At 45.2% G+C, this 23,055-nt stretch overlaps 1 protein-coding gene across 5 annotated transcripts in view; it reads left to right on the forward strand.

Moving 5' to 3' along the window:
- Positions 1–23,055, forward strand: part of LOC121657814 (delta-sarcoglycan) — a 256,422-nt gene that overhangs the window by 117,163 nt on the left and 116,204 nt on the right. Inside the window, exons 1-2 of one of the 5 annotated variants that reach the window (XM_042013938.1) lie at positions 10,114–10,243; positions 19,023–19,208. In XM_042013938.1, coding sequence (XP_041869872.1) covers positions 19,023–19,208 — 186 coding nt within the window. In that variant the 5' untranslated portion in view covers positions 10,114–10,243. Of the gene's footprint in view, positions 1–10,113; positions 10,244–11,006; positions 11,165–19,022; positions 19,209–23,055 lie in introns of those variants that run through there. The other 4 variants (XM_042013940.1, XM_042013937.1, XM_042013936.1 and 1 more) reach the window with 4 other exon arrangements.

Below are 23,055 nucleotides of genomic sequence, written 5' to 3' on the forward strand. Positions count from 1 at the left end.
TTTTTTCTTTTCCCCTCCACATTCTCCCCACTGTAGGAACAAGACTTACTTCCTTCATAAATAACCATGCTTCCAACAAAAATCACCAGTTTCTTCTCAGAACAAGTTAAGATCTGTAATTCTCCAAGCTTTGCACGTGGATAGCAGAAGGGAAAAGTGGAGCGCCGGGGGAACAGTTTTGTGGGCAAAGTAATGATTTTAAATAATCCTCAAGAGATATCTGTTTATGAAGATGATCCTTTCCAGATCAGATGTGCTTGATAGCAAAGGACTAAAAAAATGATAGAGATATCTTTGAGGTTAATTTTGTATACAGACTGTATAAATGCAAAACATGCTAAGCACCAGGTTTTATTGAATCTATCTAATTATGAGCAACTAATCAGCATAATTTTCCTTCATTTTCAACCACATTTCCTTGAGATTGAAGTATTTAAGGCAATTTTGAAGAAATGCCAACACCTAATTGTGACAAATTTTATCTTTAAGGAATCCTTGTGTTTGTCTTTCTATAGAAATGCAAATAATTTGGGACAGGCAGGGCTAAGCTCTCTCTGGGTCCTGGTGTATGAGGCGTTATTGCGGTGCAGACTCATTGCAGTGAGTGAAGAGCTGAACACGTGTGTCCTGGTGATGCCTTTTCGTGGTCTTAAAATCAAGAATCAAACACGGTTAGAAGGGAAAAAGGGATTTTTACCTTGGTATTTATTTTAAGGATCCTTAGGTGTACACATCCAGGTCGAATGCACCTCAATGCCCACCACAATGCACACCCCCAAAAGATCTGGGATAACATTATAGGTTTTACTAATTAGCATATCTATCAAAGATTCCCCAATGAGAGGCTTGAATGAGCCCCCCCTCCCCAAGGAACCTTCCCCTGGATGGTTCTGTCTTAGTTTACAAAATGTGTTCTGGAGAGGACCTTGGTGTCTGGAGCACTTTGGTCCCTAACTATGAAGCTTCTAAAATGTTTAGTCTCTCAGCTTGACAAATAAGTCCAAGAATGTAGGCTAAAACCCACTAAGAATACAGAAGTTATAAAAAGGTATATAAAAGGGGTATAAAAGAAAAGGAAAAAAATCATCATGGCATCACTGGTAGCCAGCTCCCTTTCCCTTTCCCTTTCCCTTTCCCTTTCCCTTTCCCTTTCCCCTTCCCTTCCCTTCCCCTAAAATGTGTTGGTAGAGATGTTTCAGTGCCTGCAAGCATTGCTTGCTTCAAAACACAAGGCCAGCTTCAACATCCAGTGGCTAAGCAGAGTGTATGGGTGCATTTCTGTCCTTTTGCTTGCAACAGCCTGTAACTTCCAGCATTAAGGTGTCCTTTCTCTTAGGTGAACACCAGCAGGGCTTCCTCTCAAAGCAAGTTGGACTAATTTCACACTAATTTCACCATCTGTCTGAAATGTGCTGACCTGCTGTAGCACAGCAACATTCCTTTGGTTCCCCAGGCTTTAGCAGGTGGAGATGTCCTTGCTGGGGTTTCTCTGAATCTCCCTCGTGTGTTATTTCCCTTCTCTGCCATCCCATCTTTATGGTGGTCTTTTACTATTATTTGCAGACAGGTTGTCTTACAACTGTTATTGCACCTTTCCATGGCCTCTGTCATCTCTCACAGTTACTGAAATAGTGCTGATTGTGGACTGCTCTCCAGTACAGAAATAGCAAGTTGTTGTAATGTAGAGCATTAAAATTCATAGACTGTAGCCCATCTGTTTCTTGCACTTTCTGGACAGGCCTGTTAACCTTTGAGAGATTTGCCGTTCAGATCTTGCTGTACAATAATAAAAACAGGGAAGTGAAAAGGAGCCCTACTGGGAGAAAGTTTATGTGTTGGGATGATGAACCCATAAAACTCTGTGACTGTTCCAGACTGTGCTCCCAACATGTGTTCCCCCACCTGCTCCCACTCAAGCCAAGTAACTACCTGGGTGATTTAGGTTAAAAGAAAGGCTCTGGCTGTACTGTTGTGCTGCAGGGAGATCGGTTTAACCTCAGTCAGGATGGAGACTTGTGTGCCACCGTGCTAAGCTGCTCCCAGATTTGTGTGATGATGATGATAAATAGCTGTAGGGGTGAGAGGAGGAGGAGGCTCTGCTCAGCAGCACTGATGTGAACACAGCCCAGTGCTGCTCCGGCCAGATGCTCTGGAACTGAGAAACAGTTGCTACAGAATTCACATCTAACCCCACTGCTACAATGCATTTCTTGTGACTTAGATATCACACTTCTTAAATACGTGTATATGTTTTCACAGACAGTTCAGAGTAAATTTCTCTTGTGCTGGTCTCCTGTGAGGTGGAGGGTTACAAAAACACCCAGCCATTGATTAGAACCATAGAATCGTAGAATATCCTGACTTGTATGGGACCCACAAGGATCACTGAGGCCCAACTCCTGGTCCTGCACTGGACAATCCAAAAAAATCCCACCCCGTGCTGGAGAGCGCTGTCCAAACGCTCCTGGAGCTCTGGCAGCCTCGGGGCCGTGCCCATTCCCTGGGGAGCCTGGGCAGTGCCCAGCACCCTCTGCGGGAAGAACCTTTCCCTGAAATCCAACCTAAACCTCTCCTGACACAGCTCCGGCCGTCCCCTGGGTCCTGTCACTGTCAGAGCAGAGCTCGGAGCTGCCCTTCTGCTGCCCCTCGGGAGGAGCTGCAGACCCCGATGAGCTCTGCCCTCAGTCTCCGGTTCTCCAGGCTGACCAGACCAAGTGACCTCAGCTGCTTCTCATAGGGCTTCCCCTCTAGACCCTTGTCTTTGCATGTGGAAAGAGGTTTTGTAGGAAAGGGATTTTTCACTTTGCATGTTTCCTGCTATTGTGGAGGGAGAGTTTACACCAGCTTGACTATGTCCCTAACCCACAGAAATGGAGAAGGCAGGACAGATCTGGAAAATGAGAATAAGACACAAGGGCACTTAAAAAAAAAAGCAGAAGCAAATAAACTTTTTTTAGCTACCAGTTAGTGACTTCACAGAGTTAAACTATAATTGTAAATGTATCTCTGAGTGAGGCATAACATGAAAACTCTTCTACTCCTTGAGAAGCATCCACATAAACTTTTGTTGTAACCTGGGGAGAAATGTGGGCAGGTAAAATCCCTCACATTTTTGGAACATCTCTTCTACCTCCCTGACAGCTACTTTGCCCAAAAAGAAAGTCTGGATGAAAGACAAAAAGCACCTCTCTTTCCTTTCCTCTCCTCTCCTTGCCCTTTCTCCCTTTGTGATTCTCATTGGATAGATAATATCAGGAAATCCAGGAAGGTATTTTTAGCCTCAGCGAATGGAGAATTTAGGGCAGAAATGATGTTGACATTAATCACAGCAGTGATGAAATTCCACTTCAAAATATACGAATGTGGCAAGGTTTTCCCTGTGTCCTACTAATGAACAGAAGATCCTGCTGTTGCCAAACCACAGGATGTTTTGCTCACGCAGAGGAGTCACAGAATGAGCCTCTTACTTTTCTGCCATGTAGAAATGAGCATTGTAAGAGGAACTTCATTCCATTCCTCTGCTTCTGCAGTGAAGATTTCTGCAGTGCCGTGCTGGTGGAGGCTGCTAGAGTTGGTGTGCTCACAGGTAATCCAAGACCATAGCTATAAGGTTAAAGGATAAAGAGACAGTGCCAGGAACCAAATTGTATGCTGGCTCTGTGGAGGAAGGGACAGGACATTTGATTCTCTCTTCTGTACTCTAATGGGGCCAAACATTGTTACAGCCATCCTTAGCATGACTCTTGGGGTCACAGAGAGATTTGGGAGCAGCAGCAGCAGCCCCCTCTGACACTACAGGGCCAGTTAAACCTTACCAGCTGCTGAATCAGATAAATATTTGGAAGAGGAGAGCAGACCAAGTACAAATGGTCTCAGCAACTTTCTTGGACATTGCAGGCTTTATGGATGCTGTTGAGCCCACAGGAAATTCCCCTAGCCTAGGCTCCAAAACCTGGTTAGGTATAGGAAAACACAAGCAATCTTCTCAGAAATTGAGAGGTAATAGCTACAGAAATAAAGGGAATTCCCAATTAAATGGCTTTTTACCCTTTGCAACATCCTGCCGATAACTGAAGCAGAGATGCTAAGATTGAGAGGCCCTTGAGTGTATCTCTGTAGATAAATCCAGGTCTGGAATTTTTGTACAATGGCCTTTTCATGGTTCTTGGAGTACATATCCTCACCAATATGCCTCTCCCACACTGAGTTCTCTGGCAAAGGTCAGGTGTGATTACTGACATACGAACATGCATTTATTTCTCAAGCCATTGCGTCTTTTTTCCTTGCCTCTGACACAATCTCAGTGTAGCTTAATTTTCCTATCAATTTGCTTTTTCAACCTTCCCCAGTATTCTCTGTGGAAACTCAAAATATGTGAGTATGTGTGCATTTGTTGATATATCAGCATAATCATTCTGTAATGTGCTACAGCTCCAAGTATCTGCATTCTGTCAGGAGCTGCTTTACGAACAGCACGTGCCTTAGCACCTCTTGCAGAATATAAAAAGAGAGAAAGAATTTGCAGAATTTGGCCAAAGATTTCTCACCATTTTGGCTACCAGATCTGTTGTCTCCTTGCTGCTTATTCCACAGCAGATGTTGTACAACAGGTTTTAGAATCACAGAATGGTTTGGGTTGGGAGGGACCTTTAAAGGTCATCTTGGCCATCCCCCGTGCAATGATTGGGGACATCTTCAACTAGATCAGGTTGGTCAAAACCCTGCCCAGCGTGGCCTTGAATGTTTGCAGGGACCTCTCTGGGCAACGTGTTCTGGTGCCTCACCATCCTCATTGTAAAAAGTGTCTTCAGCTCTGTCTAGTGTGATCTGGATAGTTCTAGCCTGATGGTGAGAGACTAATGCTGCCACGGGAAGAGGAGGGCAAGGGTTCTCCTTTGGATCAGCTACTATGGATGAAGGTCACTGCTGCACATCTCAGGAGTCTCACAGGATCATGCAGAAGTGTTGCTGTCCAGAATGACACCCCAGAGCTTGTTAAAACAGATGGCCATGTCCAGGGCTTCTGACAGACTACCTCGTTAGTGTTCTGCAAGAGTCCTGCTAATTGCTCTGAGAAAATACAGATCTGCTGCCTACGGAAATTGTTCTGTGGAGCCAAATTTGGGAGCATTGGGTGGTGTTAAACTTTGTGATATAATAGGATACCTAAGTGTAAGAACAAGCAGAGCTTCTTTCTTGACAGAATAAAAATAGTCAGGAGTGGAAAGGGAAAGGCTGTGATGAGCACATGCTGCTGAACAGCTCTGCCTGGCCAGAAACTGCTCTGCATCAAATGTAAGGGTGGCATGTCCATGCTCAAAAACTGTCCACCACAACAGACCTAGCACAGAAACTGAATGTTCCCCCAGAAGATGATTATTGCAGGCTGAGGTGACAATGTGCCGTGGTCAAGGCACATATTTAAGCAAAGCTCAGAGGGCAGCTCTGTGCCTTGAACCTGATTTCTGAAAGAACCAAGGCTGAGATAAGAGTAATGAATTTGGATACTGTTAAGACTTTAATAGAAGAACAATTATTGGCCTTGCCAACTGAATATTTGCTCTCAGATCTGTATGGAATTAATCTTTGCAGTGTTATTTTTTCTTTCCCCTTGAATTTCTTATGCCAGAGGAGTAGAAGCCAGGGACGTGGCTGATCTTTTTGCCTGATGAAACCCATCCTGCTCCCTTGTCATGCTGCAAATGAAGAGACCCTATTGTTTGTAAATTAAGACCTTTCTGATTATTGATAAATAACCTCTGGATGGGAAATATGACACATGCTGGCTGGAAGAACAGGGCTCTGTAATAGTAATATTGCCTAGAAATTACAGCCCACGTAGTTTAAGAATTATTCAGGATAATTATGTTAATGGTGCCAGAGAAATGAAAAGGAACGCTTTCCGTTCTACCTATTAACAAGCTCTGCTGGCCTTAAATTGTTCCTGAGAAGAGCCTGAAAATGGCTGAAAACATCAAAATAATTACAAAGCAGCAGTTGGGGTAGAGGGGTGAGCTGGGAGAGGTCCTGGCTGTGGCTTTTTGGCTGACAGGTAAACACTGCTGCAGCTTTTGTGGGGAAAGGAGCACAGCACAGAGCTTTTGGGTTGGGAACACTGCCATCTGCATATGGGCTCAGGGAGTCTGCAGGTTTGGACCCTAAGGAGAAAAGAGCCTTAGGAGAAGGCTGCTCTCAGTGTAGATGTTGCACATCAATGTGTGCATAGGTAAGCGTGAGCCTGCTGTTGTTCTGGCATGCTGGGTACCTCCATCCTCCACCCTCCCTTGCCTACAGCTCTCCTGAGCCTGTGCAGTGGAAGGTGCCTTTGGTGATGACTTTTTGCCACTTTGATCCTTGTCTCATAGCAGCAGCAGAGATATGAATGTTTCTGAACTCCAGACCCTGAGCAGCAGCTCTCTGAATCTGGCCTCTCATAAAAGCTCAATCCTTCACTTGAACTGACGTTGTGTTTTTGGCCTTGTGCAAGCAACACTGACTCCTGCCCTAACCTGCTGTTGCCCAGCTCACCTGTAACATTACCATGAAACCAGGACCTTTCTGTTGTGTTTCCTTTGATTTGTTTATGTTATTGTACTATTTGCAAAGCCTGGGATGAATAGAAAGGGAAAATTTAGTACTCAGGTCTAAATAACTCAGTGTTGTGTGAGTCAAGGTCTCCAGGGTCGCCTCTGCTGTTCCTGGAGTTTCTCACCTGCATGAAATTCAGAGCATCCTTGGAACGCCTGTCTACGAGAGCAGCTCTGCCCCTCTTCAGTCTCCAAGAATTAGCAGATCTTTGATCTCATGACTGACCCTATATTTATGCTTCTTCCTAGAATGTAGCCACATTTATCTCCTGTGAAGAAACTGGGGCAGTGGGTGAGGATGTAAGGGGATGTGTCTGGCTGCTTCCAGCACACAGTCTTGTACACACACACATTTAATTTTCTCCCATTTCCTTTTCACTTGTCCGACAAGTCCATCTCAGCCCTGTGTGATTACTTGATGACCTGTGTGCCTTCAGCACTCCCAGCACTTAAACAGGATTTTGCTCCCTGCCATCAAGTCAGACCTTCACTCCCTGCACACACACACAGGGCAGGGTTTTCTCCCTTCACTGAAGCATTCCGGCCCGACAACTACTGCCACTACCTACGAAAGTTTGGGGAACCCCCTCCATGTCTCATTACACTGCCCTTCATCCTCTCGGGGTGCTCAGGGCTGGGTGAATCCATCAGGAATGCCAATAGTTGCCTTCCCTCAGCTTGCTGTTCCTGACCCAAAATAGTTAACTTTCTAATCCATCAGCTCCCTCGATTCTGCGTTTAAGGAGATGGAGCTGAAATGAGTCTTGGCTTCTCCCTTTGCACACAGGTACTTGAGAGATCTCTTAAAAGACTCTTAAAGCTGAGGGCGATTTAAAATAATAATTTGGCGGATGATTTCTTTCAGTTGAGACATTAAAAATATTTAAACATTTATATTTATTCTATTGTGATACTTCAAGAGATTTAATGGATTTTAAAAGAAGCCATTTGGAGGGAAAGCTCAAACCAAGGGATTTCTTAATTATTTCAGATAATAAAATTTTCATTTTGACTTCTTCCTCCACTCCAGGTGCACCCACACCTGCGTTTATGTGCTGATTTTTCTGCATATTTGGTTTGCCCTGAATTTTTTAGGAAGGTTTGGGGAATGCTTGACTGGGTTCCTGGAAATCTGCACAGCATGAAAATCTCAAGTTTCATTTTGTATGCAAATAGGTATTATTTGTTAAATGAAATTAATTATGAATATTGATAATTCAGCATACTAAATAAATTTTAGCTGCTTCTAGAAAATGCTGTCAAAAGTCAGGGCAGGTATAAATGGTAGAGAAGGAACTTTCCTGTCTTTTGTAAATCTCTTCTTTATGTAGAAATTCATGGATTGAGGTGTCTTGGATCTTCTGCACAAAATGGAAGTCCCTACATGTTGCAGTCTCCAGCTGCAAAGATACCGAAGCTTTGAGGGGGGTTAATTTGTTTTCATCTTCACAAAGAGCTCTGGTAGGTTTTTTTAATCCTCATAACCCTGCCAGTTCTGAGGAATAATAGCAGTTAGGCAGATAGTTATGTCGACATCAACTTAAGGTTTATGCTTGCAAGGTTCATATATTTTTGGTAGCGCTGGCACTAATACAAATGATAGCTCAATAACAGAAAAATAGAACAGTCCCTGAGCCACAGTTCTGATGCTTGAAGCGTCTTTAAACCCTGCACCCAAATGAGAAAGAGATAAAAACAACCTACTCAAAGTGGCTTAGCTTGAAGGAGCATTTTATGTGTTACTTGATGGCAAAATAGTGAGGCATTAATGCAGTTTATAGTAAGACACCCCTGAAGTTATCAGTGAGGTTGGTGTGATGCCTGACAGATTTAATGTAAATATTTATAGACTTGGCCTACTAATTATGCCAGTGGAAAAAATGCAGTATTAATGCTGTCACCTCCCCATGTCTCTACCTGCCAGCGTGCTGCTAGCTTGCATAAATATTCTGAAGATAGAAAGTACATCACATAAACAGAAGAGATCATTTAGATTTTTAATAAGGGATTAAGTTATCTCCAGCAGCGGTTTCCAGCCTGTGGTCCACAGACATATGGGAGGCCTGGGGACTCTTCCCAAGGGAAAAATGACAAGTAAAGAGAGGTTTTTGTAAGGTACATAGGAATCTCTCTCTATGAAATGATTGCAGGGCTATGCACCACCTTTGTCAAATATTTAGGGGTCCACACAGTGAGAAGAATTTGAAACCCACTGATTTACTGTATTTGTGTAAAGAACTGAGTAATCTCAAAGTGCTGTACTGCCACGTTTTAAATGATTTGACTAATGATCCTGCCACAGCCAGGCTGCCATAAAAAGTCCTGGGCCACAAAGCACTAAAGCATGTGCTTAACTCAAAACACACGGTGATGCACTGAAGTTACAGCCTGTCCCATCCATAACTGGTTTGCTGAATAAAGACCATGGGGAAATTTGAGACAGAAGGCACGGACTGCTATCATCTTGCAAACAGCCCTGCAGATGCCCGATTATCTTGTACAACTGAAAATCTAATTATGTGAGTCTGCAGTTCGTATTTTTCTGTTTCAGCCTATTTATACCAAGAGACTCTGAAGGTGTTAGGCGCCTTTGGTTTCAGCTGTTACTGGTTGCCAACCCAAAGAGTATTATCATGGCTGTGGCAGCTCGTTGAGGAGACTCTCAGCTGCATGGACAGTTCTTCTGATATGTGATCCACAGGCCTGTGGTTTCTGCTCTGGCACAAACTGACTCGTCACAAGCTGTGCAAATAGATGTGAAATGCTATCACCAGGGGTTGTGTGTGTGTGCTTGCCTTTTGTTTGAAACTCTTGCAAACTGAGGCAGGATGAACATGTGGTTTCATCCTGTGCTGTCTTCTGCAAAATAGCATCATAGTCTGGATCCATCCCCGCTGATTTCAGCTTGGGGGGCTGGTCCAGGCTGCCCACATCTGGCCTGTGCATGTGGGCAGTACTGCTGACCAACGTGTGGCTCTGTGCAGGAGGAACGAAAGAGCATTTTGGTAGCAGGAAAAAGTGCAGGTGAGAGCCATGCATGGTGTGGCCACAGCAGCTCTCACGAGAGGTTGGATGGATGAACTGCAGGCTTTCCATAGGGGCATCCCAGTGGGGGTTTGGAGGATCTCACTGCTGGTGGGCGAAAGGCAGATCTCGCATTCCTGTGGGTGACTGAGTCCTTGCCATGGACTGAGGCCACAGCCCATGAAAGGCAGCAGACTTCCTCTGCCTTCAAAGAGCACTGCATCAGGGCTCTCATTGCTTCTTGTCACCACTGCATTTATCCCTTGTAAACACTTCACCTGCCCACCACGCCACTGCAAACCACAGAACAGAATAACCCCAGAGAAGTGGAGTGCACGGTTTGAAAAGGAACATTAGGAGGGAAAAATATCTCTCTCTCTCTTTAAACTGTCTCTTTTCTATATTGTTACCTTGACAACTCTGCTGCTGTGTTTCATCTTTGGTGGGACTTAGCTGTGGTGGAATCAGGGGGACATCCATGTGCGTTTCCACATCTACTCCAGCTCTGCTTCACAGGCACATGCCAGGCACAGGGCATCCCCAGCTGCAGAGCCCACGGTCGCTGCCTTGACCCATGGTGCTGCCTGGAAATGATTACAGATATTAAGAACTGGGACCCGTTCTGATTAAAGGTATAATATTATATCTTCTGTTTCTTTTCCTTAAGCCAGTGCCAGAGCGGTGTTAATGCTCTTTAAAAAGAGATGCAAGGTGCTTAAAATATTTTGGGTTATAAGGGTTAGGACAGCTGGAAAGCAGAGAGGGATGAAAGTACTCAAAAATAGTTGTATTATTTTTAGTATAACCAGATACAGGAGTATGTGTCAAGATTAGGATACAGTTCTGATGTGTTGAACTGAGTCTAGAGATGCTAAAAATATGCTTTCTTTTCTCACAGTTTTGGAAGAGACAGAGGCAAAGGTAAGAGGAGAGTAGTGGTGAACTGAAATTTTACTTCCTGTGCTTCCTTGCTTGTTGGGGTTTAGCAAAGCCAGCTGTTAACCTGGGCACCCATGACCCACTGACACTGGCAAAGCACGGGAGGCAGGGCGAGGTGTTGTCCATGGGAATGGGATCCCTCCCACCCCATTTTTCCTTCTCCCAAAGAAAATCTCCACCAACATAATCCTTTTTTATTCTTTTTAACCGAAATGGCTGGCCCTGGAGCAGCCAAGGGAAGGCAGGCAGGCTCCGGGGCTGGGTGCGGACGGGGGTGTCTGTGTCGGAATGTGTGCAGGCAGAAGGGGGCTTTTAATGCAAAACACATGTGTTTTCAATTGCTTGCTGGAGCCAGCCCAGTAGCTGTAACTTGGCCTGACAAAGCCTTATTGAAGTACAGACAGTGTGGTTTCAAAGCAGTTAGAAAAAGAACGAGAATGCTGTTCAGGAAATTCTTCAGGCATGGGCAGGGACTTGGCTGCAGTTCTGCTGTTGGAAAATCTGACAGGGGCAGCTCATGAGCACAGGCCAGGCCTCGTGCTGCTCCAGACACTGAGCTGCATCTTCCCCAGCCTCCTGCACCCTCTGGGCGTTCATCCATCGCCGAGGGAAAGGTAAGAGCTGCCCTGCTCTGTCCCGTCGCGTGGATTTGCCTTCCTTTTGTGCCTCTGCAAAGGGGCTTCTGCTTTCAGGCTGCTGCTTAGAGCAAAAAAAAAAGTCAAGAATGGGAAGTTGTGGCATATTTGCGAAGGTTTGGGAGCAGTCTGAGGCTGGGTGGTGGTTTCTGGCTAAATTTGTGTCGATAGTAAAGCTGCAGGCAAAGCAACGCCCGCGCCGCGTCTCTGGCTGAGGGAATGCTGCACCCAAATAATCCCCAACTTTTTCATTTTGGGGAGTAAGTACATGTGTAACCTGAAGCTACTGAAAGGTTGGCTCTGGACCACGTGTCACTCAGAGATTCGGATGAAAAATGCAACTCAGTCACAGTAAATACATTTATAAGTGCATTGTATTGTAGTTGTTTAATGAGTTGAAAGCACGTTTGTCTGGGGGTTGTTTGCCAGTTCCTGGTACAGAGAGCTTGTGAAGAGAGGCAGTAACTCAGTAATAATCATTGCCTTGTGATTTTTCTGCGTATTTTTTTCCTGTATTTTATAAAGCATGAGTGAACTGCAACAGACAGCATGGTCAGGAGCCACGTAGGGCAGATTAGAAGGAAAACCATTAATTTAGGGGCTGTTCTATCTGCAACTTCTCTTCCAATTTGCGTTTCTTTCCCCAAATAACTGAAGAAACATTTATGATGAAAAGCTCGCTCTCTCTTTAGGGACCTGCCAGATTTAGGCAATGTTCTCTCATCCTTTTAGTTGCAGCATTAAAGCTTGTCTTGCCTTAGCAGAGATATCAGCACCTTATATGGCAGGCTTGGGCTTGGGATTCGGGAGCGCGCGTTCGTCAAGGGATGGAGGTGTCAGGAGGAGTCCGCCTTGCGTCGCTTCACAAACTTCCCTGCCTCTGCCTTGGCTTTTCAGAGCAATGTTATTTGATGTGTTGAAAGTGCTTTTTAGCTGTGTTTTTTTGTGGTGGTGTTGGTTTTTTTTTCTTCAGCAAGGAATGAATTAAGGATATTAAATCATGCAGTGGGACGGTGCGAAGAATCTCCGACCGGTTCATGGGAGCAGGCTCACGGTTTGCTTTGCCTGCATCCAGCAGGGCTGCACACACAGGGCTCAAACAGCCACTCATCTTGGCAACCCAGAAATTCAGGGACAAGGGGAGGTTTCCCACCAAAGTTTGACAGCCCCAGAATGTGGCAGGACCAGAGCTGTCTCCCAGTAACGCTGCAGAAGAGTGTTAAGTTGGTTTGAGTCCACTGGAGTTTGGAGTGCAGGAAGGGCATCCTACAGGAGACATGGATGTCCTGGGGCTTCCTGGAGGCTAGTGGGGCCAAAAGGAATGAGAGGAAGGACCGAGATGAGCTGTGGAAGGGGGAGGCATATGATGAAAATGAAGAGGCTTGATAAGCTCAGAATTTGCTTTGCATAAAATACACCTGCTGGGAAAATACTGTGTTAAATAAAGGTCTTATGTGATCTGGAACTTCGTGAGCCTTCACAGGCTGCCATCTTACCCTGCAGACTTGGAGCTCTATTGCTTTTGTCAGCAGCTAACTTAGACAACCAGTCAGCCTATTATCTTCTTCACTGCTAGTTATAAGCTTATTTAAAAATAAAATAAAACTCAAGTTCCTGCCTCTGCTCATGCAGCATCCCACCTCCCAAATCTGACTGTCAGCGTTGAAGAGGTAGAGATATAAAGAGGCTGGAATGTGTCCATCTTAGCCAGCAGCAGCCAGGGCCATGGGAGTTGGTGTTTCCTCCCTAACTTTGGCAGCTCCTCCTGAGCCTCCTCAGTGACCTTTGTGCAGCTCCACCTGGGTCAAGCATTCAAGCTTTGACTCCAGCAGGACTGAAGAATGTGTGCGTGTGTGGGCAGAGTGGAGAGAACCTCTTGATTTTGGAAGCAGATAGATAGGAGAGCCATTAGCATACCCTAAATATGGGTATCCCTTCTCCCGGTCCTTCCCAGGAGCAAACCAGAGAGCAAGTGAGTCTGGGCTAAAGAACAAATGGATTAGCACAGAAGGCACATCATGTGGAGGGAGGATGGCAGAGGGACGATGCAGCAGAATAAATTTTAACTTGTGAGCAGGATCACTGCAGAAACTGCACTCTGGATCCTGGCACATGCTTAAGCCCACAGTTCTCCATTTGTGCCATGCTGGTTGGGTTCCAGCCGTATAAATCCATATTACAATCCTGCTTTGCACATTCCTACAAGCCACAGCTCTTTCTTGGTGCTGTGGGGTGAGAGTGTGTTGGGGCAGGAGTCTGCAAAGTGTCACCTCCTGTGGCTTGCTTTCTGATTCGAGCTCGTTGATTATATCCCTCTCGCTGTCCCCACAGCCTCCTGCAGTCACACCTGCTGCTGGCTATTTCGGTGTAGTTCTCATATTTGTTCATCCTGCTTTGAGACACTCTGGTGGGAAAGAGCTTTTCTAAACTTGGCACCGATGGACAGAGGCTTGTGAGTGCTTCACAACATCTGAGTGGTGCAAAGGAAGCGGCGTGTGAATGCAGCAAAGCTGGTGTGGTGTTTGCATGCAGCGTGAATTTATCGCCACAAATCGTGGGGCATTTTGTGAAAGACATTCTCTGTTGACTAGCTTGATATGTAAAAGGACTCACTGCAGAGACTTTCTTCCTTGCTAGCTTTCCATTTTCTTCTTAATTCTGAAAAAAGTATTGAGACAAGGTGACTATCAGCTAAAAAGTGTAACATTTAGAAGGGACTGTCGTAAATGGGAAAGCAGATGTGTTTCTGTTCTTCTCAGAGAAGAGAAGCAGTAGTGACACCACATTGCTCACAGACTCTTGCAGCATAATAAAATAGCACTTTTAGCTTAGGAAATAGTATTCAGAGATGGAGCTGCCTGTTACTTTGGTTAGTTCTGGCAAATGCTAATAGGTTTAGAGTTTTACTGTGAGTGCTCCTTGAATGCAGAGAAGGGGCAGGACAGTCCCACATTCAGCTTTTGGTTGAGTCCATCTGCTCCAAGCTATTGGTTTATAAACTGAGGTTCTTGCATTGCACTTATCTTCAAGCACATTTGTTGTCAAAATGCTGCCAGCCCAAACAGCTGGGGAAATTATGAGAGCTTTCAAGATGTTAGAGGTGGGGAGTAGCCTGGAGCATTGAGGGATCTCAATGAGATGCTTTACCAGGAGATGAATCCCCAGGGTCTCCCCAGCTGCCTGTGCTGAGTCCAACTTGCACAAGATAGGAGAGGGAAGAGAGATGTTTTCCAGTGGACTGGGCAGAGTATGCCCTGATAGAGTACAGATCAAAAAAAGCTTGTTGATGTGCTTATGTTTGCCAGAATCAGGCCAGATGTTTGAATAACACGGCATGTGGTGTACCCCACTGATAGAAACTACTCATAAAAGAAAAGAACATTCCTTAGGATGTTTCTTTTTACGTTTTGTCCCTCTGGCCATGTATCAGATAGCAGTGATACCCGAGAAATGGGCACTGCGTGGTGATGGTGTTCCCAACTCATGGAAGAGCTGCTCCCCATATGGAGGGATAGGCACTGTTGACAGAAAAGAGGGACAAGCAGAGAGCAAATAATTTGAGCTTTGGGGACACCAATAACAGTCACAGAGGCCAAGTTCATGGCTTAGATGGTCCTGGAGAAAAGTGCTGTAACTATCCCAGCAAGTATTTAATCCTGGGGACTGTTCCCCAGTACTCAGCCCTTGCTGAGTTGAGCCATGCTGCAAGTGAGAAGTCATTTTCCAGAGCCTGATCCTTTTTATGGGGACCCAGGCTGTGGTCTGACCCATGTGAAGGGCCATAAATCAATTTTGGGTCGTGCTTCTGGTGGATTAACAGACCTGGGGGTGTCAAACTTGAGAGAGTTTTATGGGGAGCAGAGACGCAAAATGTCTTGTTGATAGATGGCTCCAAACACTCTTCTTCATGCCAGGTTTTGTTCTCAGTCACGCTCCAGAAATGTCTGTTCTTTTGAACCTGGTGGATACTGTGCACTTAAAAGACAGAGAAATTAAAGAGGATGAATCTGCAGAGGATTTGCAGCTGGTGAATACAAGTACAGTGCCTTCCAGTGATATGGCAGAGAGCACCTCTGAAGGTTTTTAGAGCTTTTTTTTCCCCCCTCATTTCAGCCTGAAAGAAAAGGTTTTTATTTCAGAAAACAAAGAGAAGGAGAAGAGGATGTTGGTGATAGAGACACAAAGAGAGGACAGATGTGGGAGATGTAGGTCCAAGACATGAGGGAATTTGAACCCCTCTCTCATCTCTGGATACGTGTTCCCATCACCGTGCTTCAGGTCAGCCTGGGGTCAGATGCTCTTGCTTTTTCTGATGAGGCTGTAACACCTCAGTTATGTGCAGGCAGGCAGGGAGGGGAGATGCTGTGTTGGCTGTGCAAGGCTCAGGGCCGTTCCTGCTGCAGTGAGCTGATTCCATGAGCTCCAGGACATTTCCAGCAGCAAATTTCAAGAGGCCCCATAAGACAGAAGCTGCCTTCCCGGATTGCATCCTCTTTCAGCTTGAAATTGTTCTATTACTAAACACACATCATTCAAGTGCTGATCAAAGAGACCCCCGCGGCAGAAAAGCATTATTGATTCCTTATGTAATACCTCACCCTACTCATGGCCCTCACTGAGCCTACAAAGGCAGCGGGGCCAGGCAACGTTACAGCGCCAGTGTTTGTGTGGGAAAGGTGTTAATTCATCCCTGTGCATGTAACACTTTTCTGCCTGAGGAATTGTTAATGTGCGTTGCACACCCTGAGTGAGGAACTTGCTGCCAGGGCAGAAGGACGTGGTAGAAGGAGGGAGAGAGGCATGGAGCAAAGATTTGCCCTAAATGGTGAGGTCTGGCTTGAGCTTTGAAAGCTCTGAGCCAGTTCTGCTTTCTGGTGCCGTTCAGCTGAGCCTGGTTTCAACTCTGCTGAAGGAAAGTGCTGAAGCTTCTTTGCAGGAGCACTCTGCCAGCAGCCTGTGCGGATCAGCGGGCGGGGTGACAGGGCTCTCCCAATGCTCTTAAAAAACCAAATCTTTCTTGTCATGGGCTGTATCTCTAAGGTATGCTAAAGCAAAAGGATGAATAGCTTTTCTAAGTGGACTGGATTTTGTCTCAGGCCCTGTTTGCAGTGTTGGTGTATATAAGGACTCTGTGTGCAGCTCTTGTGCGAAAACTTACTACTTCTTTTTTTTTTTTTGTGCAGTACCAAGAAATCCTTGGAGAAGTACCCAAGTTCCAGGCTGTACTTTTGTAGTCATGGTCATGTTGTCTGTGGCTAAATTGCAAAGATTTGGCAGCTGCATTTTTTTCTGTTGTAGGTAGGATTGTCCATGCGCTGGTGGTGATCCAGTGCTGTGCACTTGTGTCTCTAAGCCCTCTCAGGTCAGGAAGGCACTTTGAAGTTTGACCTTTGGAAGGCGTGCTTCTTTTCCAATTTCTGTATTTGTTTCAGTATTATCTTTTCTCCACTGTCTCAGAATTAAGTGGTGGCTCCTAATATTTTCCTAAAGAAGAAGCAAAAAATCCTATTAAGCAGCAGCAGCCTTTCCCCTTAGTTCAGTAATTGAAAGGGGGGAGGTGTCACCAGCAAGTGCAGCCACTGGATATTCTTTCACAGCAGTACTTTTTTCTTCTGGTGCCTTAATTTTTTTTACTGTTTGAGTCAGGAAAAGTTGCCAAAATGTAGATTATGACTAGCATACTTCTCCCTCCCACACAGTACAGATTATTGATAGTGGATAGCTGGTTCCAAGTGTGGTTGCCTTGCAGACCTTCTTATTCTGCTTATTTAACACACCTCAGCACTCTGTGTCCATCATTCTGTCTTCTCTTCCTGGAGAACTACAGACATGAGCAATTTTTTTGGCAGTATTTACATTTTGGGGGAAACACTAGCTAGAAACCATATATTGCTTAAGTGTGGCTGTGTGAGAGTTTGTATATAAAGAACATGCTATCTACAATTGCCATGTTATTTTGTTGCTGTGAATTTATACTGTATTACTGAGTATTGCTTGTCACACCTGCTGTAGTACTTTAGTTGCTCTATCTCTGTTAGGGCAGCTGTGAGTTAAATATTTTATCAGAACTAGAGATACTCTCAAAACCAGGCTACTGTATGGATGCAAGTTGCTCTTTGTGGTTGTGTTCTGTTGCTATAAATTCTTTTGATGTTTGTAAAGTTTTGCCCCAGCTGGATATGCTATTTTCTCCATCCTAGAAATTGCAAGTAAAGAAAAAAAGCAGTGAGAGCAGCAAAGAGATACAGTGAATAAACAAGTTTTGCAATAAAGGGGTATTTTTAGCTGGGTATTTCATATTGTTTCTCCTTGGTCAAACCTCTTCCATAGTTTGAGAGGGTTAGCAATGCAATTTATTCGTTTTCTCCAAGGGAGAGGCTGCATTTAATATGTGCTCTCCAGGATACCCTGTTAAAATATTAGGCAATAAAATCCTTGACTGTACAGTAGTTGCAGTTATAATTTCCCCCAGGTAGTAGAAACTCTATAATTCATTGTTGTTCACGTTCTCCCTTTGTACAGATTGGCATGGTTGTAGCATGAAAAAAGGTCTGCTTTGCTCCAAGTCCGTGTGTTTGTTGGTGACCCAGCTCCCTTCCGTGACGAGCATCTCATTCCTGCCACTGCCTCATTCCAGACTGGCAGATCACACTCCCACAGGGGAGCTCACACTGTTCCCTCCTGGGATGGAAATTTTGTAATTCACTGCTTACAAACATCAGTGCCAGCAGCCCTGAGGAAGACACTCGTGGCATTGAATCAGTAGTGCAAGAACATGTTTGGTGGCTTCTTACCTGTCTAGAGTCTAAAATGCAAAACATTCAGCAGACTGTGTTAGTAGAGATGATCTCCTCAGTCTGTGCATGAAAACAGGCTGAAAACGTAAGAAACTGATCCCTGGGGAAGCCCGTGAAAGTGGCTTTCCTCAACCTGAATATGAAGGGTGAGAACATGAATACTTTCATTCCTGTGGCAGCAAATGCCTCCACAATCCCCTCCTGTGTGCACGCAGCCCCTGAGGGGGTGGCTGTGCTCCAGACCCCTCTCCCAGCTGGTTGGGATGCCCTTTAAAAGGTTTCATCTCTTTGCATCCTTGGCTGCAAAAAATCCCTGACTGCCCTGAGCCAGCTGGGTACCAGGGTGTGGGAGTGGTGCTCACCATGGGGAACTGTAGGGCACTGCCTGCCTGTCTGCCTCCCTCCCTCCTTCCATGTTGTCCAAGCTTGCTCTCCCACCCAGCATAGATACTTGGGGATAATTGTTTAGGGATGTGGCAGCTGGAGAACCTTGCTTCAGGTTTACTAAACTTAGGCAAGACTGGCGTGTTGGAAGGGGAAAGGCAAACATTTCCCCTTTGCAATTTTTTCTTTGGTTGGCAGGAATGATTTTACTTGAGATGTTTGTTTTTTTTTAAATGAAACCTCTGAGAAGTCATATTGCATCTTCCAAACAAACTGCTGAACTCAACTGCTTTTACCAAACGCATGCAAAATTTTCCTCTCAGGATCCTTAGAGGCCCTGGAGTGCCTGCCTTGCAAAACCTGGGGCGGTGAAGAGAGTCACTCCAGAGTGATTTCCATAGGATACCTTTAGACAGCGTGCCTACGTGTATTTATAAGTATATTCATACACATTTAACACATCAGCTTCTCTTTTGGTCTGTTACTGTGCACAGCAAGCAGAAGGAAAAATAACCAAGGTATCCAAAGAGCTGCTGCCCAGCTGGTAAACTCTGAAAAAAACAAAACCCTCCAAGAGGCAGAGACAGGAGCAGTTTTTATCATTGGCTTTCTCCTGCCCCTGAATACACGTGGTTGTCTCTTTGTGGTCATTTCAGATGCCTCAGGAACAGTACGCGCACCGCAGCACCATGCAGACCTCGGAAGGACCCCAGGTATACAAAGTGGGGATTTATGGCTGGAGGAAGAGGTGCCTCTATTTCTTTGTGCTGCTCCTAATGATTTTAATCCTGGTGAACCTTGCTATGACCATCTGGATTCTGAAGGTTATGAACTTCACAATTGTAAGTAGGGGTTACCCTGGAAGGTCTGGGGAAGATGAGGGAGGGTGCTGGTCTTTCTTCTGAGCATGACTTCAGATACGGCTTCAGTAATGGGGTGTTTTGTTGCCATGGACAGTCCTTTTATAGAGAGGAGCAAATGTACCCAATGATCCTCTCTTTCTGCTGGACATTGCCAAGCTGAGGAATCAGCTCAGCATTGCAAATCACATTCCTCTTATCTGCTATATGTGTATATATACATGTATTTATGTAAGCAATATACACCACCCTTTCCCAATTTTCAGTTGTAAAGTGTTTTAAAATTAATGAACGCACTTATTTTGAACTGGAATGGGTTTGAGCCTTTCTTAGACTTTTTCTCCATGACTGGGAAGATAAGAAACTTGATTTGCTTTTTGCTTTGGGAAAATTCATCTTTTTCTGCAACAATGTAGTTCTGGAAGCTTCATGAAATCAAATTTACAGGGTGTCTCCCTGGATGTGGAACTTAGGTGGAGCATGTCCTTATCCTTGTACTGCTGTGCTCGGTGCATGCCAGTCCTGGAGCAGCTCTCCCTTGCTGCACAGACTCCCTGGCCAGGGTTAGCTTTCCACTTCCAGAGCTTGTGAGCCTTTATATATGGCAAATCCTTGTTTGTCAGTAGGTAATTTGGCAAGGCAGAGTGAAAATGAAATTATCAGTCCCCTCTTCCTCAAAAGTCGTCCTTGCCACCTTGTTCAGATGAGGTTATTAATTTTAAGATTGTTTGAGTCTTCAGGAGAAATCAAGCTTGAGGCTTTAATCCTGGTCTTACTTCCTGAGGGAGCTGTAAAGCTATACTTCCCTAGACAACTTTCAAGGACCTTCCCAGCCACCTCTGATATGAGCAGCATGTGTGAAGTCTTTTGGCATTTCTTTCTCTGCTCTGGTCTTGTGCAGTCCTGAACAGCTGTGGCCAGCATTATGTTATTAATGGGCCATGAGAAGTTGAATAAACAATCTCTGGCTTCCTGTACCCAGCAAATAAAATGCTGTGTCAGGGGAACGTGTAGTGCTCATTTTCTCTAACCAGGTTGCTGTCAAGGTGTGCAGAAGATTGCAGTGCATGTGTGCATAGGGAGCAAGCAATTATGAAGCAGTAATCCACAAAAAGCTCCTGCGAGTGGGCAAAGAGTGGCCAAAGTGGACCAATTAATGCTTAACCAGACCAGTTATTTAATCTTGTGAAATTGATGCCATTTTGATACCCATTTCATGCTGATCTATGGTCTTTAGATTAATGGAGTTGAGAAATAGGTGTTTCTGAGGGGATGGAAGAGTTGGGCATATGCTCATCATACAGGCAGTGGTGTGGGGCTCAACCCAAGAACAAAACAAAACAATTTCAAGTTATCCCTTTTCAGGAATGCAACTTTATTTCTTTCTAATAACTTCGGTCCCATGGGTTTTTGCTATTTGGTGGTGGTCAGTCAGCTCTCTACAGATTGCTTGGGAAGTCAGGTGAACATCTCTGCTCTTTTCTCCATCACTGCCCTCTCATGATGCACTGCCTTTTGCAGGCCAGGTGCTGGAGTGCCGTCTCCTAGGGATATGTGCAGAAACTTCCCATTTCCAGCAGCTCTCTCCCCCCACCAATAGGATACAGCCTGGCTTTTGGGGGGATGCACTAATCTTCAATTTCTTGTCTGATTCTGTTTCCTTACTTGCCCTCAGATTACTGGGGATTATTCCAGGATAAAGTATATTTGTGTACGGCTTAGTTAATTCATATCTACTGATGCTAGTGGATGATGAGCAGCATTTGGTGATAAAAACACAGGTGGTGGTGCTGAGTCCTGCAGTGGGAGCAGCTTTATGGTTGTAGGCATGGCCACACTGAATGTTTCTGGCACAGCCAACTGGAAATAAATACAAGAACTGGGCATGTAAAATGTGAGTCTTGCCCCAATATGCACCCATTCATCTCCTGATCTCCTGCTGCTCCTGCAGCCTCGCCAGCTGCTTTGGATCCTGCTCTGCAATCCCTCCTGCGCCATTCCCTGAGGCTGAGAAAACCACTTGGCTAAGTGAGTTTTTAGAGGCAGACTTTTATCTCTAAATAACAAATGTAGGGAAATTATCAAATGAGCAGATGCAAATACGGAAGAATCTTTAATTTGTTCCTGTTCTGATAAGAGGAGTTGAGAAGTCCTTCTGGGGCAGAGGAATGATCTGAGTAGTCAGTAAGCAATAGCTGCTGCCTAACAGGTCTGAGTTACCCCAGTGCTTGCAGAGCAGAAAGGAGAGGAAGGTTTGTCTTTCTGTTCTTCTGGAAAATGTATTTCCAGCATCTTCCAACCCCTGAGCTCTCCTTCCAGAGCCTGAGTCTGTTCAACTCCACAGAACAGTCCTGGCGCTTACCAGAATTTAATGATGCTCATTATGGCCAATAAGTGCTCACAGTATTTTAATGAGCCCAGCAAACCTGCTCAAGAAAACTCAGGGGTGTTTTAAATGCTGATAGTGGGGAGTGGAGAGTGGAGAAGGGGAAGGAGATGAAGCAAGACAGTCTCAGGATAAAAAAGCACCTCCTCCTGCTTGCTGTAGCAGCATCCATCCACTCCACTTCCATGTCCAGCCCTGACCTCCCTTTCTCTGCCCTCTGTATGCCCTGCTGGCTTGTGCTCCAGGAGAGAACTCCTGTGAAATCAAGCCATAAGCTTCCAATCAGTGGCTTTTAACAAGATTCACTAATTTATTCTAGGTTTTGCTTTTATTTGAACGGTCAAGGCTCAAACAAATGTATGTGTGGCTATTGCCTGTTACACAGGGCTGTCAAAGCAGTGTCGCACCTGCGTGGGGACAGCTGGTCACTGTCTGCTCTGTCCTCTGGCACAATCATTCACTTCTCATGTACTGTTTGATACTCAATTTAGTTTAAATGCCTTTATCCAGCACAGGCTGTATGAAAAGCAGGCCTAAAGGGGACCTCCAGTGTCATCTGCCTGTCCCACAGCTGGTTCCCATAGCCAGGTCCATTTGCTCTGTTTGTGTACATCAGGGCTGTGCTGCTCTGGGACTGCAGGAAGCTCCGGGCAGGCTGCTGCCTCTAAACCCTGCCCGGATTTTTAAGCCAAACCACGGAATGAATCTGGACCAAAGCCACCAATTTGGTTGAAACCCAGATGCACCCTGAAGGTGGCCTAACCTAATTGAGGTAGAAACCTCCATCCAGCACTCAACTTTCCCATGATATATAGGTACAGAGTGCTCTGCTTCATTGAGATCTTGGACAAGCCTGGTAGTAGGTCTGTGGTTTGCACATACTCGAGGAAGTGATGTTAATGCCTGTGGGTTGTGTGTGTGACTGAGCCACTCAGTCTGCAGGTCCCACGGAGGTGATGGCTGTATCCTGCTGTCACATCAATGTGGTTGAGGGCTCAGCCTCCAGCTGTGGCAGTCTAAACCTCCAGCTGTGGTGGTCATAATCTCCAGCTGTGGCAGGCTCAACCTCCAGCTGCACAGTCTGGCTGAGGTGGGCACTGCCCATGCACAGATTTGTAGGTCCCAACTTAATTATAAAGCTGGAACGAGAGCTCTTAACAACCTTCCTCTTTCTGGTCCACCTGCACTAGCAGCCAGTGATGCTTTAGCAGCAGCCTAGCCCGTGACTCTGCATATTAGCACATGCATATTTTATGCTGCACGCCCATGATGTGCTGGGGATCTCTATTTCAGCTATTACTAGTGAGCTTAAAACATTTTTTAAAAAGCTTCCTGTTGTATTAGTTTCTGAGTATTACGAGAAAAAGATGTGCTTACATAAACAGAGCAAACCAATATCCTTATTTGAAGCAGTCCAAAGCTAGAAAGCTCTGATAATGGGCA

The sequence above is a fragment of the Corvus kubaryi genome, unplaced genomic scaffold (assembly GCF_017639235.1).
Source record: "Corvus kubaryi isolate FWS band 111438036 unplaced genomic scaffold, C.kubaryi_AGA036_p1.0 split1-37374, whole genome shotgun sequence".
NCBI lineage: Eukaryota > Metazoa > Chordata > Aves > Passeriformes > Corvidae > Corvus > Corvus kubaryi.